Source organism: Phragmites australis, chromosome 3, assembly GCF_958298935.1.
Source record: "Phragmites australis chromosome 3, lpPhrAust1.1, whole genome shotgun sequence".
In the NCBI taxonomy this organism is placed as follows: Eukaryota; Viridiplantae; Streptophyta; class Magnoliopsida; order Poales; family Poaceae; genus Phragmites; species Phragmites australis.
Genome location: NC_084923.1, coordinates 31721774 through 31735731, shown reverse-complemented (window position 1 = coordinate 31735731; position 13958 = coordinate 31721774). Strand labels below are relative to the sequence as shown.

General features: G+C 51.1%; 1 protein-coding gene across 2 annotated transcripts; it reads right to left on the bottom strand.

The window, feature by feature from the left end:
- Nucleotides 1-8775: 8775 nt before the first annotated feature.
- On the bottom strand, nucleotides 8776-13280 carry LOC133912812 (putative disease resistance RPP13-like protein 1). 2 transcript variants are annotated; one of them, XM_062355729.1, is made up of 3 exons: nucleotides 12777-13280; nucleotides 9420-12221; nucleotides 8776-9326 (listed from the first exon to the last, which is right to left on the bottom strand). In XM_062355729.1, exons 1-3 carry the CDS (start codon nucleotides 13131-13133, stop codon nucleotides 9147-9149), a joined length of 3339 nt encoding a protein of 1112 aa, XP_062211713.1. In that variant the 5' UTR covers nucleotides 13134-13280; the 3' UTR covers nucleotides 8776-9146. The 2 variants fall into 2 exon arrangements, with proteins under 2 accessions (XP_062211713.1, XP_062211714.1); XM_062355730.1 differs by lacking the exon at nucleotides 12777-13280 and adding an exon at nucleotides 12336-12509.
- Nucleotides 13281-13958: the final 678 nt, after the last annotated feature.

The window sequence follows — 13958 nt, the reverse complement described above, 5'->3', positions numbered from 1 at the left end:
GCGGGGCCCGCATGTCGGCGACTCAAGTGTGGGTGAGTCGGCGCGGCGTCTTCGGCGTGTGGGCTGGCGCGCGCGAATGGGCCGAGGCTGGGATGAGGCCCAGGTGGGAGGGGAAGTCGGCGGCGGCTGGGCCGAGGCCGAGGAGAAGCTGGGCCGAAAAGAGAAAAGGCAGCCCAGAAGAGGTTTTATCTTTTTCCTTTTTCCTATGAATTCAAATCCAAATTCAAATTCAAAATCCACGCAAAAACTCTTCAAATAAATTCATCAAAAATCAAATAAAAACCTTATTTGCCTAATTCAGCATGAATGCAAAATATTCACTTATATCCTATGTCATTTTCTTCTTCTTGCATATAAAATAGGGTTTTCTCTCTTTTTAAATAAAATATTTAAACTCATTTGAACTTTAACAAATATTGAGAAAATTTTTGAATTAGAAAAAATTAGCGTGTTACAGTTGCCCCGACCACTCATCGTTCGAGTAGTGGGACCACCCGAGCATCCAGCCCCCGAGCCCTCGCGAGTGCGCAGCTGCTGAGTCAAGAGACACAGACATGAACTTCTTTGCTCGGGAGACAAATCCACCTGGCACGGTACACGCCACGTCCAGTGAACGCTTTTCACCCTGCGACCTCTCAAACAAATAGACCGGAGACGCGCACGGGTGGAAACGCGACCAAGAGTCCCCACAGTTTGGTGGTGTCCGGGGTAGGACTGACTAGGTCGAGCACCGACAGCCCGCCCCTGAGGTCTAGGCGGTCCCGACCACTCATGTTCAAGTGGAAGGATTACCCGAGAACCCCAGAGGCTCGGTAGTGCGCAGGGTACTGCCAAGCCGGCCGGGCACCACGGCCACCATAAAGGACCTAGGTCAGCCGTCGCCGCCTGTACGGTACACCGACTACTGTCTGTTTTTGTCGTTTTGGAAAAGCGTGCATGTGGGCGGGGTTTTGCGCGCGAGGAGACCATCTCGCCGAATAGATTAGCATGTGAGGATCCTGAGGATAACTCGGGAAAAATAGTTTATTGCGTATATATGAAAGGAAATTCATATAACTTTAGTAACTCACTGGGTAGCTTTCAGCCTTCCGGTTGACCGGTTCAGGAAAGGGTAGATGCCCTGAGCTCGGGGCGCCCGGGAACATGGGTTCCCTTGTGCAGAGCGCCTAAGCCCCCATAACGTCTTTTTAGCACCCGAGGACTGGAAATCCGGTAATGGAACCAGGGCCTAGGCTGTCCCGACCACTCATGTCCGAGCGGTAGGATTACCAGAGGACCCCAGAGGCTCGAGCAGTGCCCTGGGCACTGAGGCCCTTGTAGTCGAGCTGCTTGGTTCTCGAGTATTGATCTGTAAGCTTGAAAAATAGACAAAAAGTTCATTGCTTGGTGCGCTCTGTTAGTGCGGTACTCATTATAGACTGCTCTTGTTTTTGACCCGAGACCTCTCGAATACCCGGACCAGTGAAGTGTACAGACAGAGGCATAACCAAGAGGTCCAATGGTTTGGTGGTGCCCAGGGTAGGACTGACCAGGCCGAGCACCGACAGCCCGCCCTAGGGGTCTAGGTGGTCCCGACCACTCATGTTCGAGCGGTAGGATTACCCAAGAACCCTAGAGGCTCGGTAGTGCTCGGGGTACTGCCATGCAGTCGGGCGCCACAGCCTACCACAATAGACTTAAGTCAGCAGTCACTGCATGCGCGCATACTGACCGGGATCCATTTTTATCAGCGAGAAAATGAGAGAGCATGTTTTTCTCACACAAATCAAGCATCTCACCAAACAGATTAAACATATGGATTCTAGAGGAAAAACTCAAAATATGAGCGTATATTGACAATTTGTACAGAGGTGCTAACTTACATGGTTGGTGGCAGCCCCCGACCAATTTGGCAGGGGGAAGGCCCCTGTCCTGGTTGGCCTGAGCACAAACATGCCGACTTATGGATAAAACTTGCGCAGATGCTCGATGTTCCACGCGTTTGGGAGAGGCTGCCCATCCTCCGTGGCCAGCCGAAACGAGCCTTGTCGCGGGGCACCGGTCAGGATGAAGGGGCCTTCCCACATGGGGGAGAGTTTATTCTTTCCTTTGCACGTCTGGGCGCGTCGGAGAACTAGATCCCCAACCTCGAGTGACCAGGCCCGGATGTGGCGCTGATGGTAGCACCGCAGGCTCTACTGATATCTGGTGGCTCGGACGGCGGCTCATCGTCGATGCTCCTCCAAGTGATCAACATCGTCGCGTCTTCAGTGTTCCTGTTCGCCTTCTGAATAAACGTTCACCCGAGGCAAGCCGAGCGTGAGCTTAGAGGGGAGGACCACCTCGACGCCGTATACGAGGAAGAACGGCGTCGCCCCGGTGGCCCGGCTTGGCGTGGTCCGGTTGGCCCATAACACAGCAGGCAGCTCGTCAATCCACCCTTTCCCATGCTTTGCTAGCACATCGTAGGTCCGGGTTTTGAGCCCCTTCAGTATCTCGGCATTTGCACGCTCGACTTGCCCGTTGCTCCGAGGATGAGCGACAGAGATGAAGCAAAGCTTAATCCTGAGGTCCTCGCAGTATTCCCCGAACATGGCACTTGTGAACTAGGTGCCATTATCGGTGATGATTGTGTTCGGGACGCCGAAGCGACTTGTGATACCGTGGATGAATTGGATCGCTGTGTTCTTGGTAACCTTGACAGCTGGGACCGCCTCTGGCCATTGGGTGAACTTGTCGATAGCGATGTAGAGGTACTCATAGCCCCCGATTGCTCGGGGGAATGGACCCAAGATGTCCAGCCCCCGATTGCTGGTGAATTTGCTTTGCGTGGAACTGGCACGCCCTGCAGCGCCGAACCAACTCGGAAGCATCCTGGAGAGCTGTAGGTCAGTAGAAGCCTTGCCGAAAGGTCTTCCTGACCAGCGTGCAGAACGATGCATGGCCACCACACTCACCCTCATGGATCTCAGTGAGGAGCTCACTGCCTTCTGCCTGGGTGATGCATTTCAGGAGGACACCATCCGTGCCGCGACGGTAGAGATCCCCATCTACTATGGCATAGCATTTGGACTGCCATGCAATCCTCTCCAAAGAGGCATCATCCCCGGGAAGGATGTTTTATTTCAAGTACCCTCGGATCTCGTCGATCCATGAGGCATCTTAAGAACTACCAGCAAGCGCAGCGCACTCACCGGGCGGCGGCACCCTGACGGGACCTCCCACTGAGGGTGCTGCCTGGGTTCCCCCAACTAGGCTCGAGGGTTCCCCTTCATCCTGGTCGGCAGGCAAGACGGATGGCCGTGTGAGCACGACATACTGGAGTACTTCACCCGTTGGGGAGGTGAGCACCACTCCAGCCCCCGCGCCTTTCACCATGAGGGAGCCGTCAAAGTGCATGACCCAGTACCCGGGCCCATCTTGCCCGATGTATGCGGACAACTCTTTATTATCGATCTCGGGACTGGCCCACTCCACCACAAAATCGGACAGAGCCTGGCTTTTGATTGCCTGGTGGCTAACGAAGTGCAGATCCAATTCTGCGAGCTCGACCACCCACTTGACAATGCGCCCAGTGCCTTCTCGGTTCCGCAGGATCGGCCCCAGTGGGTATGTGGTTACCACCGAGACCTTGTGCACCTGGAAATAGTGGCGCAGCTTCCTGGAAGCGATGAGCACTGCATAAAGCATCTTCTGGGCTTGGGGGTATCTTGTCTTAGCGTCTCGAAGGACTTCACTAACGAAGTACACCGGTCGTTGTGTCTGGCGGGCCTGGACTATGGCCTCACCCGAGGACTTGTCGCAGCCCCCGAGCTCGGCGCAGCGGTCGGGGCCGGTCGAGGTCTCGGGCTCGACTCCCTGGTCGGGAGGAGCCGAGGTCTCGGGCTCGACTCCCTAATCGGGAGGAGTTGTAGTCTCAGGCTCGACTCCCTGGTCGGGAGGAACCCCGAGACCTGTATGCTGCTCGGGGGTGGCCAGGAGCTTGGGCAGTGAGGTGAGATACTTCTTCAAGTCTTGGAAGGCCTGCTCGGCCTCCGGTGTCCAGTCAAAATGACTGGTCTTCTTCAGCAATTTGAAGAGCGGGAGCCCTCGCTTCTCGAGCTTGGAGATGAAGCGCCCCAGGGCCGCCATGCAGCCAGCGAGACGCTGGACCTCTTTGAGCTAGGCCGGGGGACGCATATGCTCGATGGCTCAGATCTTCTCCGGATTGGCCTCGATTCCTCAGCTAGAAACCAAGAAACCGAGGAGCTTGCCCTTGGGTACCCTAAAGACGTACTTCTCGGGGTTGAGCTTCAGGTGGGTGGTGCGGAGACTATTGAAAGTCTCGGCTAAGTCATCCAGCAGGGTGGCCCAGTCTCGCGACTTGACCACGAGGTCGTCGACATAAGCTTCGACGTTGCAACCAACCTGTGTATTAAGGGTAATGTGCACGACCCGCTGGAATGAAGACCCAGCGTTGCGCAAACCAAAAGGCATTGACACATAGCAATAGGTCCCCACCATGGAAATAAAAGATGTTTTTTCTTCATCCTGTTTAGCCATGCGAATTTGGTGATAACCTGAATTTGCATCTAAAAAACACAAAAGATCGCATCCTGCAGTGGAATCTACAATCTGATCTATGCGGGGTAAAGAAAAAGGATCTTTTGGACAAGCCTTATTAAGGTCGGTGTAGTCGACACACATACGTAGCTTGCTGTTGGCCTTCGGGACGATGACTGGGTTGGCCAGCCGCTCAAGGTGGAGAACCTCTCGGATGAAGTCGGCGTTGAGGAGCTTGCTGACTTGCTCCCAAATGAACTCCTGGCGCTCGGGCGCCTGCCGCCGGATCTTCTGCCTCACAGGCCGTGCGTCAGGGCGCACAGCAAGGTGGTGCTCGATCACCTCCCTAGGGATTCCGGGCATATCTAACGGCTGCCATGCAAACACGTCAGCGTTATCCCGGAGGAAGGCGACGAGTGCGCTTTCCTATTAGTCGCCCAGGTAACCGCCGATTCGGATGACCTGAGACGAGTCTTCACCCACCACGACCTCCTTCGTGGGGATGGAGTCGTCGGTAGCGAGTCGGGGTTTGGATGAAGAGGGTCCCAGGCCCCCTGGGTGTCCTTTGACCTCGGCTCGAGCAGAGACCAAGGCCGAGCATAACTGCTCAACGCAGAAGATGGCGCTGCCGATCTCGGCGGGCACGGAGATGGGGCCAGCAGGGCCTGACATCTTGACCGTGAGGTAGGCGTAGTGCGTCACCACCATGAACCGGGCGAGCACCGGGCGCCCGAGGATTGCGTTGTAGGGCAGAGGGACCTCCGCGATGTCGAAGATGACGTTATCCATCCGAAAATTGTCCCGGCTCCTAAAAGTGACAGGCAGCTCGACCTGCACGAGGGGTAGTGTATGCCCCGGTGTCACCCCGAAGAAGGGGAGGGACGGCTTTAGGCGCCTCGAAGGCACCTGCAACTTCTTTCTCTTTTTCTTTTCCCACTTGTCAGTGCGGGAAGGACCTACCTTGTCGGCAGCGGGTTGCTCAGGGCGCAAAACGTGCACGCCCGAGCCTCCGCCGCCTTGGCGCACTTGTCGGCTAACGTGAAGAGCTCCACGGTGGTTTTGACCTCATGCGTACCTAGCTTTTCAAGCATCCGCTCGTCGTGGACGCCCTGCCTGAATGAGACGATGATGGCATGGGGGTAATCACCGGGATGGTGTTGCGGACCTGGCTGAAACACTGTATGAAGTGCCTCAGTGTCTCCCCCTCTTGCTGCTTGATGGCATGGAGGTCGCACTCCAAGCCGGGGCGCGTGAAGGTGCCTTGAAAATTAGCCACAAATTGGTGGCACAGATCATCCCAGGAGCTAATAGATCCTGGGGGTAAGTTCATAAGCCAAAAGCGGGCAGAACCCCTCAAGGCCACATGGAAGTAGTTGGCCACAACCTTTTCATTGCCGCCCGCCGCTTGGACGGCAGTGGTGTAGATTTGGAGGAACTCGACGGGGTCGATGGACCCATCGTACTACTCCGGTAGCTCTGGTCGGAACTTCGTGGGCCAATTGACCCGGCGGAGCTCACTGGTGAATGCACGGCTTTAGGCGCCTCGAGAATGACGTGCGCATCCTCGACAGCCCTCCGCTCATTGAGGTGTAAGCGGAGGTCCTGAGCTCCTGTTGTGACCAGGGGGCGGCGCTCCGCCTGGAGCCCCCCCCCCCCCGGCTAGTTCTGTCATCACCCGAAGATGGTTCGGCTCTTGTTGCACCGCGGTGGGAGGTGGCACGGGAACTTTCGACCAGCACCTGTCGGTGAGCCGTGCCCACCAAGGCGGCCACCTCCTGCAGCCAACGGCCTTCCGGGGTTTCCCCCGCTGCCTGGACAGGTGGGTTCCTGAGGAGTGCTTGCGCCGCAAGCAAAGCACTCCTAGGGTTGGCGTCACCGAAGGCGAGCCTACGCAGTAACGTTGCCCGACACTGTACGGACGTCGATCTTGCGGCAGGGACGTCTGCCGCTTGCTGAGGGTTAGGTAGCCCGCCTGCGGCGACGGCGGTGGCGGCCCTGCTGGGCCCAGCGCTGTTGTCCCCGAGGGAGGGAGGCACCGTACGGGCCGACTGCTGCTACTGCTGCTGAGGAACAGCAGGAGCTGGGGCCTCCTGGGCCACGTGCTCCACTTCTTCGCTCGAGTTTGAGCCAGTGCGTTGAAGACGATGTCCGCCTGCCATTTTTTCTACAGAAAACAAGGTGGATTCAGGGATGCAACCCCCCTACCTGGCGCGCCAGCTGTCGGAGGACGAACTCCGCAAGCGGGGATCCTGAGGGACCCCCTTTGAGATTCAGCCGGGGGGATGATTCTGAATCTACCTCGTACGTGGATTTAATGCGAGTATGTGAGATGTAGGCGGGACAGATGATCGGCTGCTAGTGGGAGTAAATGCTTGAGGGATTTTAGACAGGTTCGGGCTGCACGGAGCGTAATACCCTACTCCTGTGTGTATGCTATTAATGCTCTGGGAATGCCTCTCTCTGGATCTCTGTATTACAAGGTTTTTTGTTTAAGTCTAGAGCTTCGGTCTTGCTTCGAGCTTAGTGAACCTCTGCTTCGCTTCTCAGACTTGTGTGCTATGCTTGTCCGAAACTTGTTCAGGCGTGTTAAGACTTCTCCTTCTCTGGAGGGTACCCCCCCTTATCCTGTTAGGGGAGGCTTGGCGTTCCTAGAAAGGAGGGCACGAGTTCCCATGAGCCATAAATGAAAAGCAACCATCATGGGCTGCAGTTTGATGTTACAGGAGGTTGAAAATGCGCCCTTGGCCGGTCCTGTCACTCATTACGCCAACTTTAGCAGGTGCAGTGGGGGGAGCCCACCGGGAAGCCGTCGAACGACCCCCGCATGCCCGCTCGGTCAGAGCAAGTCTGACGCAGCAGGGGGCAGGCGATATGCCTCGTGCCCACCAAAGATATCTCCGAGCCATTCCCCTTATGGGCCCTGCAAGGTGATGTGCGATGGGACCCGTCGCATTAAATGTCCCCACGCCTTCCTGCCAGGCGGTGGCAGGGACTGACGCACTCAGTACGACAGGTGTGGGGGGAGTGGTTGGAAGTGACAGGCCACGCTCCCTCTTAAATGCAGCATCAAACCTCTCACCAATTGACATCTCAACGCTAAGCCCTTGTGGGGTCCACCGGTAAGGGGCTTCTTAGGTCCTCGGGAAACTCTGGGTGCTCGGGGACTGCTGTTCATAGCCCTGAGCGCCCTCTCCCGGACATGTCTCTTAGGTTCTCGGGAAACTCTCGGTCCTCGGGGAACTCCGGGTACTCGGGGACCACTGTTCATGGCCCCGAGCACCCCTCCCGGAACTGGCTCTTCTCGGGTCCTCGGGGAACTTCGGGTACTCGGAGACCACTGTTCACGACCCCGAGCACTCCTCCCGGAACTGGATCTTCTCGGGTCCTCGGGGAACTACGGGTACTCGGGGACCACTGTTCATGGTCCCGAGTACCCCTCCCGGAACTGGGTCTTCGCGGGCCTCGGGGAGATAGTCCCCGAGGGAAGGAGCCACGTGGCATTCTGCTGTCCTGGCCTCGAGACTCGGGGACCTCTGGTTCCCATGTCACCGACAGCTACCTAGAGAGAGGATCAATGAGTGATCCCATTTTATACAAGTGGTACGTCGATACCTTAGGGTCTTGGTGACTCGCAGGCACCGTGAGCCTTGGTAGCCCAAACTTGTCAACCCTGGGCCTTCGATTGGAGTGGCGGCAAGAAGCTTGTACAGGGACGCAAAGACCCTTGCCTTAGTGGCTCAAGCTCCGAAGTAAAGATGACGATAAGTGACTGGAAGAGAGGCTTGTGGCGAACCTTGCCTTTGAGGATTGGTGGCTCAAGGGTCATGACCGAGTAACGACCGAGAGCAATAGCCCAAGTGGCTGCTCCAAGATGGACTAGAGGTGGCATTTATGTCATCAATACCACGTGACAAAAATGCTTTGTGCCGAGTTTATTCTCTATACCTTATTTACGTCTTTGTATTTACATACTTGTAATTTACATTTGCTAGTTTACCTTCCTAGAGTAGTCAGCTAGAATTGGCTATAGGTTGCAAACTCTTTTGAACGGTAAAGTAGACTTGATAAACCTAGAGCTATTTTAGATAGAATTTGATATAGATTTATCTTGTTAAGTTTTTAGAGCCGATTAGTTTTAGATATTCTAATTCAACCTTCTCCCCTTCGTAGGACGTCACCAACCCGTTTCACACTTTTTGCTAATAAAAGGAACAGGAAGATATCAAAAGGCTGCGATTGGGGCAGCACCAAAATTCCCAGAGCAAAATTCAGAGTTTCTTCAGTTTCGTTAGCAACTGTAGCACACCCAGCAACTCGCTGATTTTCGTCAGTAGGTCGCTGGCGCGCCTGTGAGCTGCGAACTGCCGATTCCCAACATTCAGAATTATCAAGATGAGAAGAGCGAGCAGAGCACACTCCCAAGTCCATATGAACGAGTAAAAATGGTCTACCTATGTTACCATCGGTTTTAACTTCTACGGGTGAGGCTCACATTCATACCCCTCCCTCACCAGAAATCTCGTTGCAGAGACATTTTTATGCCTTACATCTTAATCCATGTTCAAATATGAAACTAATCGTGCAATGGCTGATCAACTTTCCTTGGCTCAGCAATTTTAGGTTCTCTAATTGTCCTGGTCATCGTCATCAATGCTGAAACCTAATGGACCGATGTCTGATTCATCACCATCATCATCCTCTTCCTCAGCTATATCTAAGAACTCTTCCTGAACTTCGTCATCTGTGTCATCCCACAGCACTTCAAGAGCTTCTCGGTCTTCATCGCTTACATGATCAGGCTGTAGCTGCGAACAATATAAACCAAAAAAGCTTTTAATGAGCAAAGATTCTGTAAAATGTCATAAATCAAATTTTGCTAAAGGTAAGACATAACATACCTCATCATAGAGTTCTGCATTTTGGAGTTCCAACCAGTCTTCTAGCTGTGGACATTTTAAGATACTAAGCCGCTCGAGCTGTTGGGGAAGAGGCTGATCACATGTGAGATGCAGTTTTGGGCATGCTATAATGTTCAATAGCTTGAGTGATCGCAGATTTCTAAGGCCCCCTAATGCCTGCAGCTTCCGGCATGTGCGAATCACCAGAAGCTCTAGCGATGGCAGGTTCTGAAGCAGGATGCACTCAATGTTGTGAGAAAGAGACACCTTCAATGCTCTCAGCAACGGCAAGTCCAGGTCAGAAAATAACTCTTCATTGAGTTTTCCCTTTAGAATCAAACTAGAAAGGTTTGGAAGAGCTGGAAGCTTGTGTAGCTTATCACAGTTCTTGATCACCAATTTTGACAAGGAGGAAGACAGACGTTGTGGAAGATACCTTAGTTCAATGCTTTCCTTAATTCTGAGTTCATGGAGGCAAGGGAAGTCACCATCAGCTACTCCAGACCATTCCACCCAAGTTGGCATGTTCTCGAACTCCAGATCCTTCAGCGAAGGGAAGCCTCTTGTATCACCTTGTCCACAGAACTCCTTCCCGAGGTGCTGAACACCTCTCATCCATTGCAAGGAGAGCTCAAGGAGCTGAGGCAATTGGCCCAGTGGAGGAGGGAATTCACACCTTTGGTCATGCAGAGTTATCTTTGTCAGTTGGGAGAAGCTAGAATGCCCTAACCAGCTCGGATATCTGTAGCCGCCATAGTTGGCTACCTCCAACTCCTTCAGGTTCCGGTGTGGCCGGAAGCTCTCAAAAACTGCCTCCTCCAACTCTGGTGTAATGACAAGGTCTGTTTCATTTCCAGAATGATGGCTGCATCTGCCAGGCAATGATCCATCGGCCCATTCCATTGTCAGTTTTTGCAAGTGTTTCTTACTGACCAGATTAGCAGTTTGTGCGTCATCAACATTGCTTACTCTCCTTAGTCCAGTAATAAACAGCTCTTCACGGATGTTCACAAGGCCGTGTAGCTCCGCAATGTTGCAATGCCAGCTCCCACTTCCAATGCTAAACCTTGACAAGGACTGCAGCTTCGTCAATTGTCCAACCCCACTTGGCATGCATAACGGGGATCGTTGCTCGAACAGTAGATGGCGGAGATTGATTAAGTCCTTGATTCCTTGTGGAATAGCAACTAGACTGTATGTTCTTGCATCCAAGACCTTGAGGTTTAGCAGGCCGCAGACAGATTCAGGGATATATGTAATTTGCGTTTTGAAAAGCGAAAGGTACCTTAACAGTTTTAAGTCTCCAATTGAATCTGGCAATGTCTTGAGTCCAGTGTGACTAAAATCTAAAACTCGTAGTTGTCCGAAACTTTTCCATAGTGGATCAGCAATTGCCACATTTATATTGAAGGAGAACAACTTGGAATAGCAATTTGAGTTGTCTGTTGCATTGACAATTTGAAATATTCTGAGGCCTTCTGGAATATGTGCTGAATGCAACATTACATTAGCATCGGAGGAACTAGCAACCAATGATAAATATCGATAACTTTGAGCTAATCCATTGGAGTACTGGGTGTCTATTCTCAGGAAATCTTCACCTGCGACAAACTGTAGCAGATCATGGATGAGATCATGCAGGATGAAACACTCAAATCCATCATCAGATTGGGTTCGCTGTATCATTGTCCTTTGTATCAGATCATCAAAGTACAAGCTGCCAATATTTTCTAGCCGTTTGCGACCACCTTGCTTGAGGACATCCATAGACATCCACAGATTTATGACATTGTCTTGCAAGAAAAGGTATCTTTTTGGAAGCAAGGTGAGGAAAATGAAACACCTTTGAAGGCTTTTTGGCATTCGATCAAAGCTCAATCTGAGTGCTGGCAAGACACTGTCTTCACTTCTTGGCAACTCCCACTGTTCACTATCCAATATCTCTTTCCATGTCTCCTCAGTAGGCTCAAAGCGAAGAGCACTCGCAATTGCCTTTATTGCCAAAGGCAATCCTCCACATTTTTCGACAATCTTCTTGCCGGTTTCCTCAAAGACCTCTTGGATATTTTTAACATCAAATCCAAATGCTAGCTGCTTAAACAATATCCATGATTTATCAAAAGGTAATAAGCTTAGATGGTAGGGAGACACTGTTTGGAAAGTTCTTGAAACAGATTCATTACGGGTAGTTAGTAGGATCATTCCCAGTTGTGCACTCAGCATAGGGGATAACAAAGCATTCCAAAGGTCCTTGTCTTCAATCCACACATCATCAAGAACAAGGAAGAATTTCATGCCTTGTACTTGCTCCATTAGTGCATCTTGGAGATCATCCATTTCAGTTACCTCAAATTGTCTTCTGGTAAATGACATGAGGATCCTACTTGCCAGGTTCTTGACACTAAAATCAGGAGAAACATGGACCCAACCCTTGATGTCGAAGTATTTAGAGATCCTTCGATCATTGTACACTAGCTGAGCAAGTGTTGTCTTGCCCGCTCCCCCCATACCAACAATCGGAAGGACAGACAATTGGCATCCATCAGGACTGGCACCTGCAGTTAACAATTTGATGACGTTTTCCTTGTCTTCTTCTCTGCCAACAACATTTGGTTCATCTGCATATGGGTTGGTCGGCAGAGGCAACATTTCATCATCGTATTCCAGCATCGGGGCATCGTTCTCATCCATCTTGAGGTCATCCCATGCCCTTGTTATTTCGTTGAATCTCTCTAGGATCTTTTTTACTCTTGTTGCTAACTCATCAGGAACAGGAACTTGTACAGGGTCTGCTTCTGGTTCCTGTAAGAAATAGTAGATTAATCAGAACATTAACATGAGTAATCATTTATATTTCGTATGAATAAGTATACCACACAACAGAACAGATTTTGCAAACTAAAACAGAACAAATACCATGGAAAAAAGTTGAATCTTTCTTGGATCTGCCTATCCATCTCAGTGAAGACTTATTTTGAAAAAAACATATCTCAGCATGGAAGAAAGCATGAATATCTCAGCATGGCATCCGAGAGTTAGCTCAGTTGTCAATGACGGCGCAAGCACGGAGCGAGCGCCTGAGCCATCCGAGATTTATGCGGGTGTTCGGCATCTAGTCTCGAGCCTCCAACGAAGGCCGTGCAAATGGGTCACACTGTTAAAAAAAAGCATGTATATTCTTTGGCAGTTGAGATATCACAAAGTATGGTAGTAATCTGACTCTGTTTTCTTGTATAGGTGATTAACTAGACCACTGGGCCTCCTCACACTACAAATCACAAGTGTTATTCAGATCAACCCAGAGAAACACATGCTCACGTGAGTTGACCTGCTCACAAAGGTTGAAGAACTAAGTACCTTCCTGTCTCCCTTGCGTTTGCGACCGCTTCTACCGCTACCATCGCCCCGCCTGTCCTGATCTTCCATCCTCCGCCGCAGCAGCTCAAACTTGTACGCGTCAACGGCATCCTGGGCATCATAGACGAACTGCTGCAGCTCCCTTAGGCGCAGCCTCTCCGTTTCACCTCGGATGCTATGCTCAGCCGACTCGTCGAGTGTCCGCTGGATCCTCATCATCGTCCTCCGCAGCTCCCTGAGGTCTTCAAGAGCAACAGCTCCTTCATCGGAGGATGATGACCCAACTGGTTCAGCAACTAGAGAAGAAAGCTTGCTTGCTGTCCACTTGACGATTCCAGACGCAATTAGTCCGGCCATCTACTTGCACCTTTGTGCTCCAACTACAAGAACTTGAATTGGCGAGATCTAAGATGCGTTTCTGTTTGTGTGGCTAAAGAGAATAAGGGCATTGACCTTGGTGTCCTCTGCGAGTTTTATGCCTTCTGGCTAGCTTCTCACATGGAGTGGCCCCCACGATGTTCACTGGAAAGGTGAGCTTCTCGTTCTATCCTCCTAGCCTCAGTCATCATTCCTAAGGTATTAGGTATATAAGTGTTTATAAGGACAACTTTGACAATATTTGTGTTATTTATTACCTAACATATTAATCACTTTCGCCTTGTACTTTGTTGTATGAAAATTAATACCTTCTAGCTAGCTGCCACATACACCAAGAAAAACTTGTTTGGGCATTCCAAAGTTGAATATGCTCATGGTAGACACCCAATAGATAAAAAAACCAAATATTCTTTCAACAAAACCATAGTTCTGCTGGTCAGCGAAACAAACTATGTACAGTTTGTATTCGGAAATTGCCTGAAGACAAGACATGTTTGGACATACTCAACTAATTCCTTATTGAGCAACTATTGCAGTAACTTCTTGTTTAAGAATCAGGATCCGTGGATGTTACGAATCTATGGTTGTGAATGTTCATCTTTAAAAAATAAACTTTGTTCAGTTTGTATTCAGAAATTGCCTGCAGATAAGACTTGTTTGGACATACTCAACTGAATCAGGATTGGTGGATGTTACGAATCTACGGTTGTGAATGTTCATCTTTAGGAATTTTATTGCGGAAATGCATTTGTCAATTTACATTATGGCACCATGCTTTTGTAAGAAGATTTGGTCAGATCTAAC

Coding starts and splice junctions, on each gene's coding strand:
- LOC133912812 (XM_062355729.1), bottom strand. CDS start 13,133: ATGGCCGGACTAATTGCGTCTGGAATCGTCAAGTGGACAGCAAGCAAG. Junction 12,222..12,776: donor AACGCAAGGGAGACAGGAAG/GTACTTAGTTCT, acceptor TATTTCTTACAG/GAACCAGAAGCAGACCCTGT. Junction 9,327..9,419: donor ATGCAGAACTCTATGATGAG/GTATGTTATGTC, acceptor TATTGTTCGCAG/CTACAGCCTGATCATGTAAG.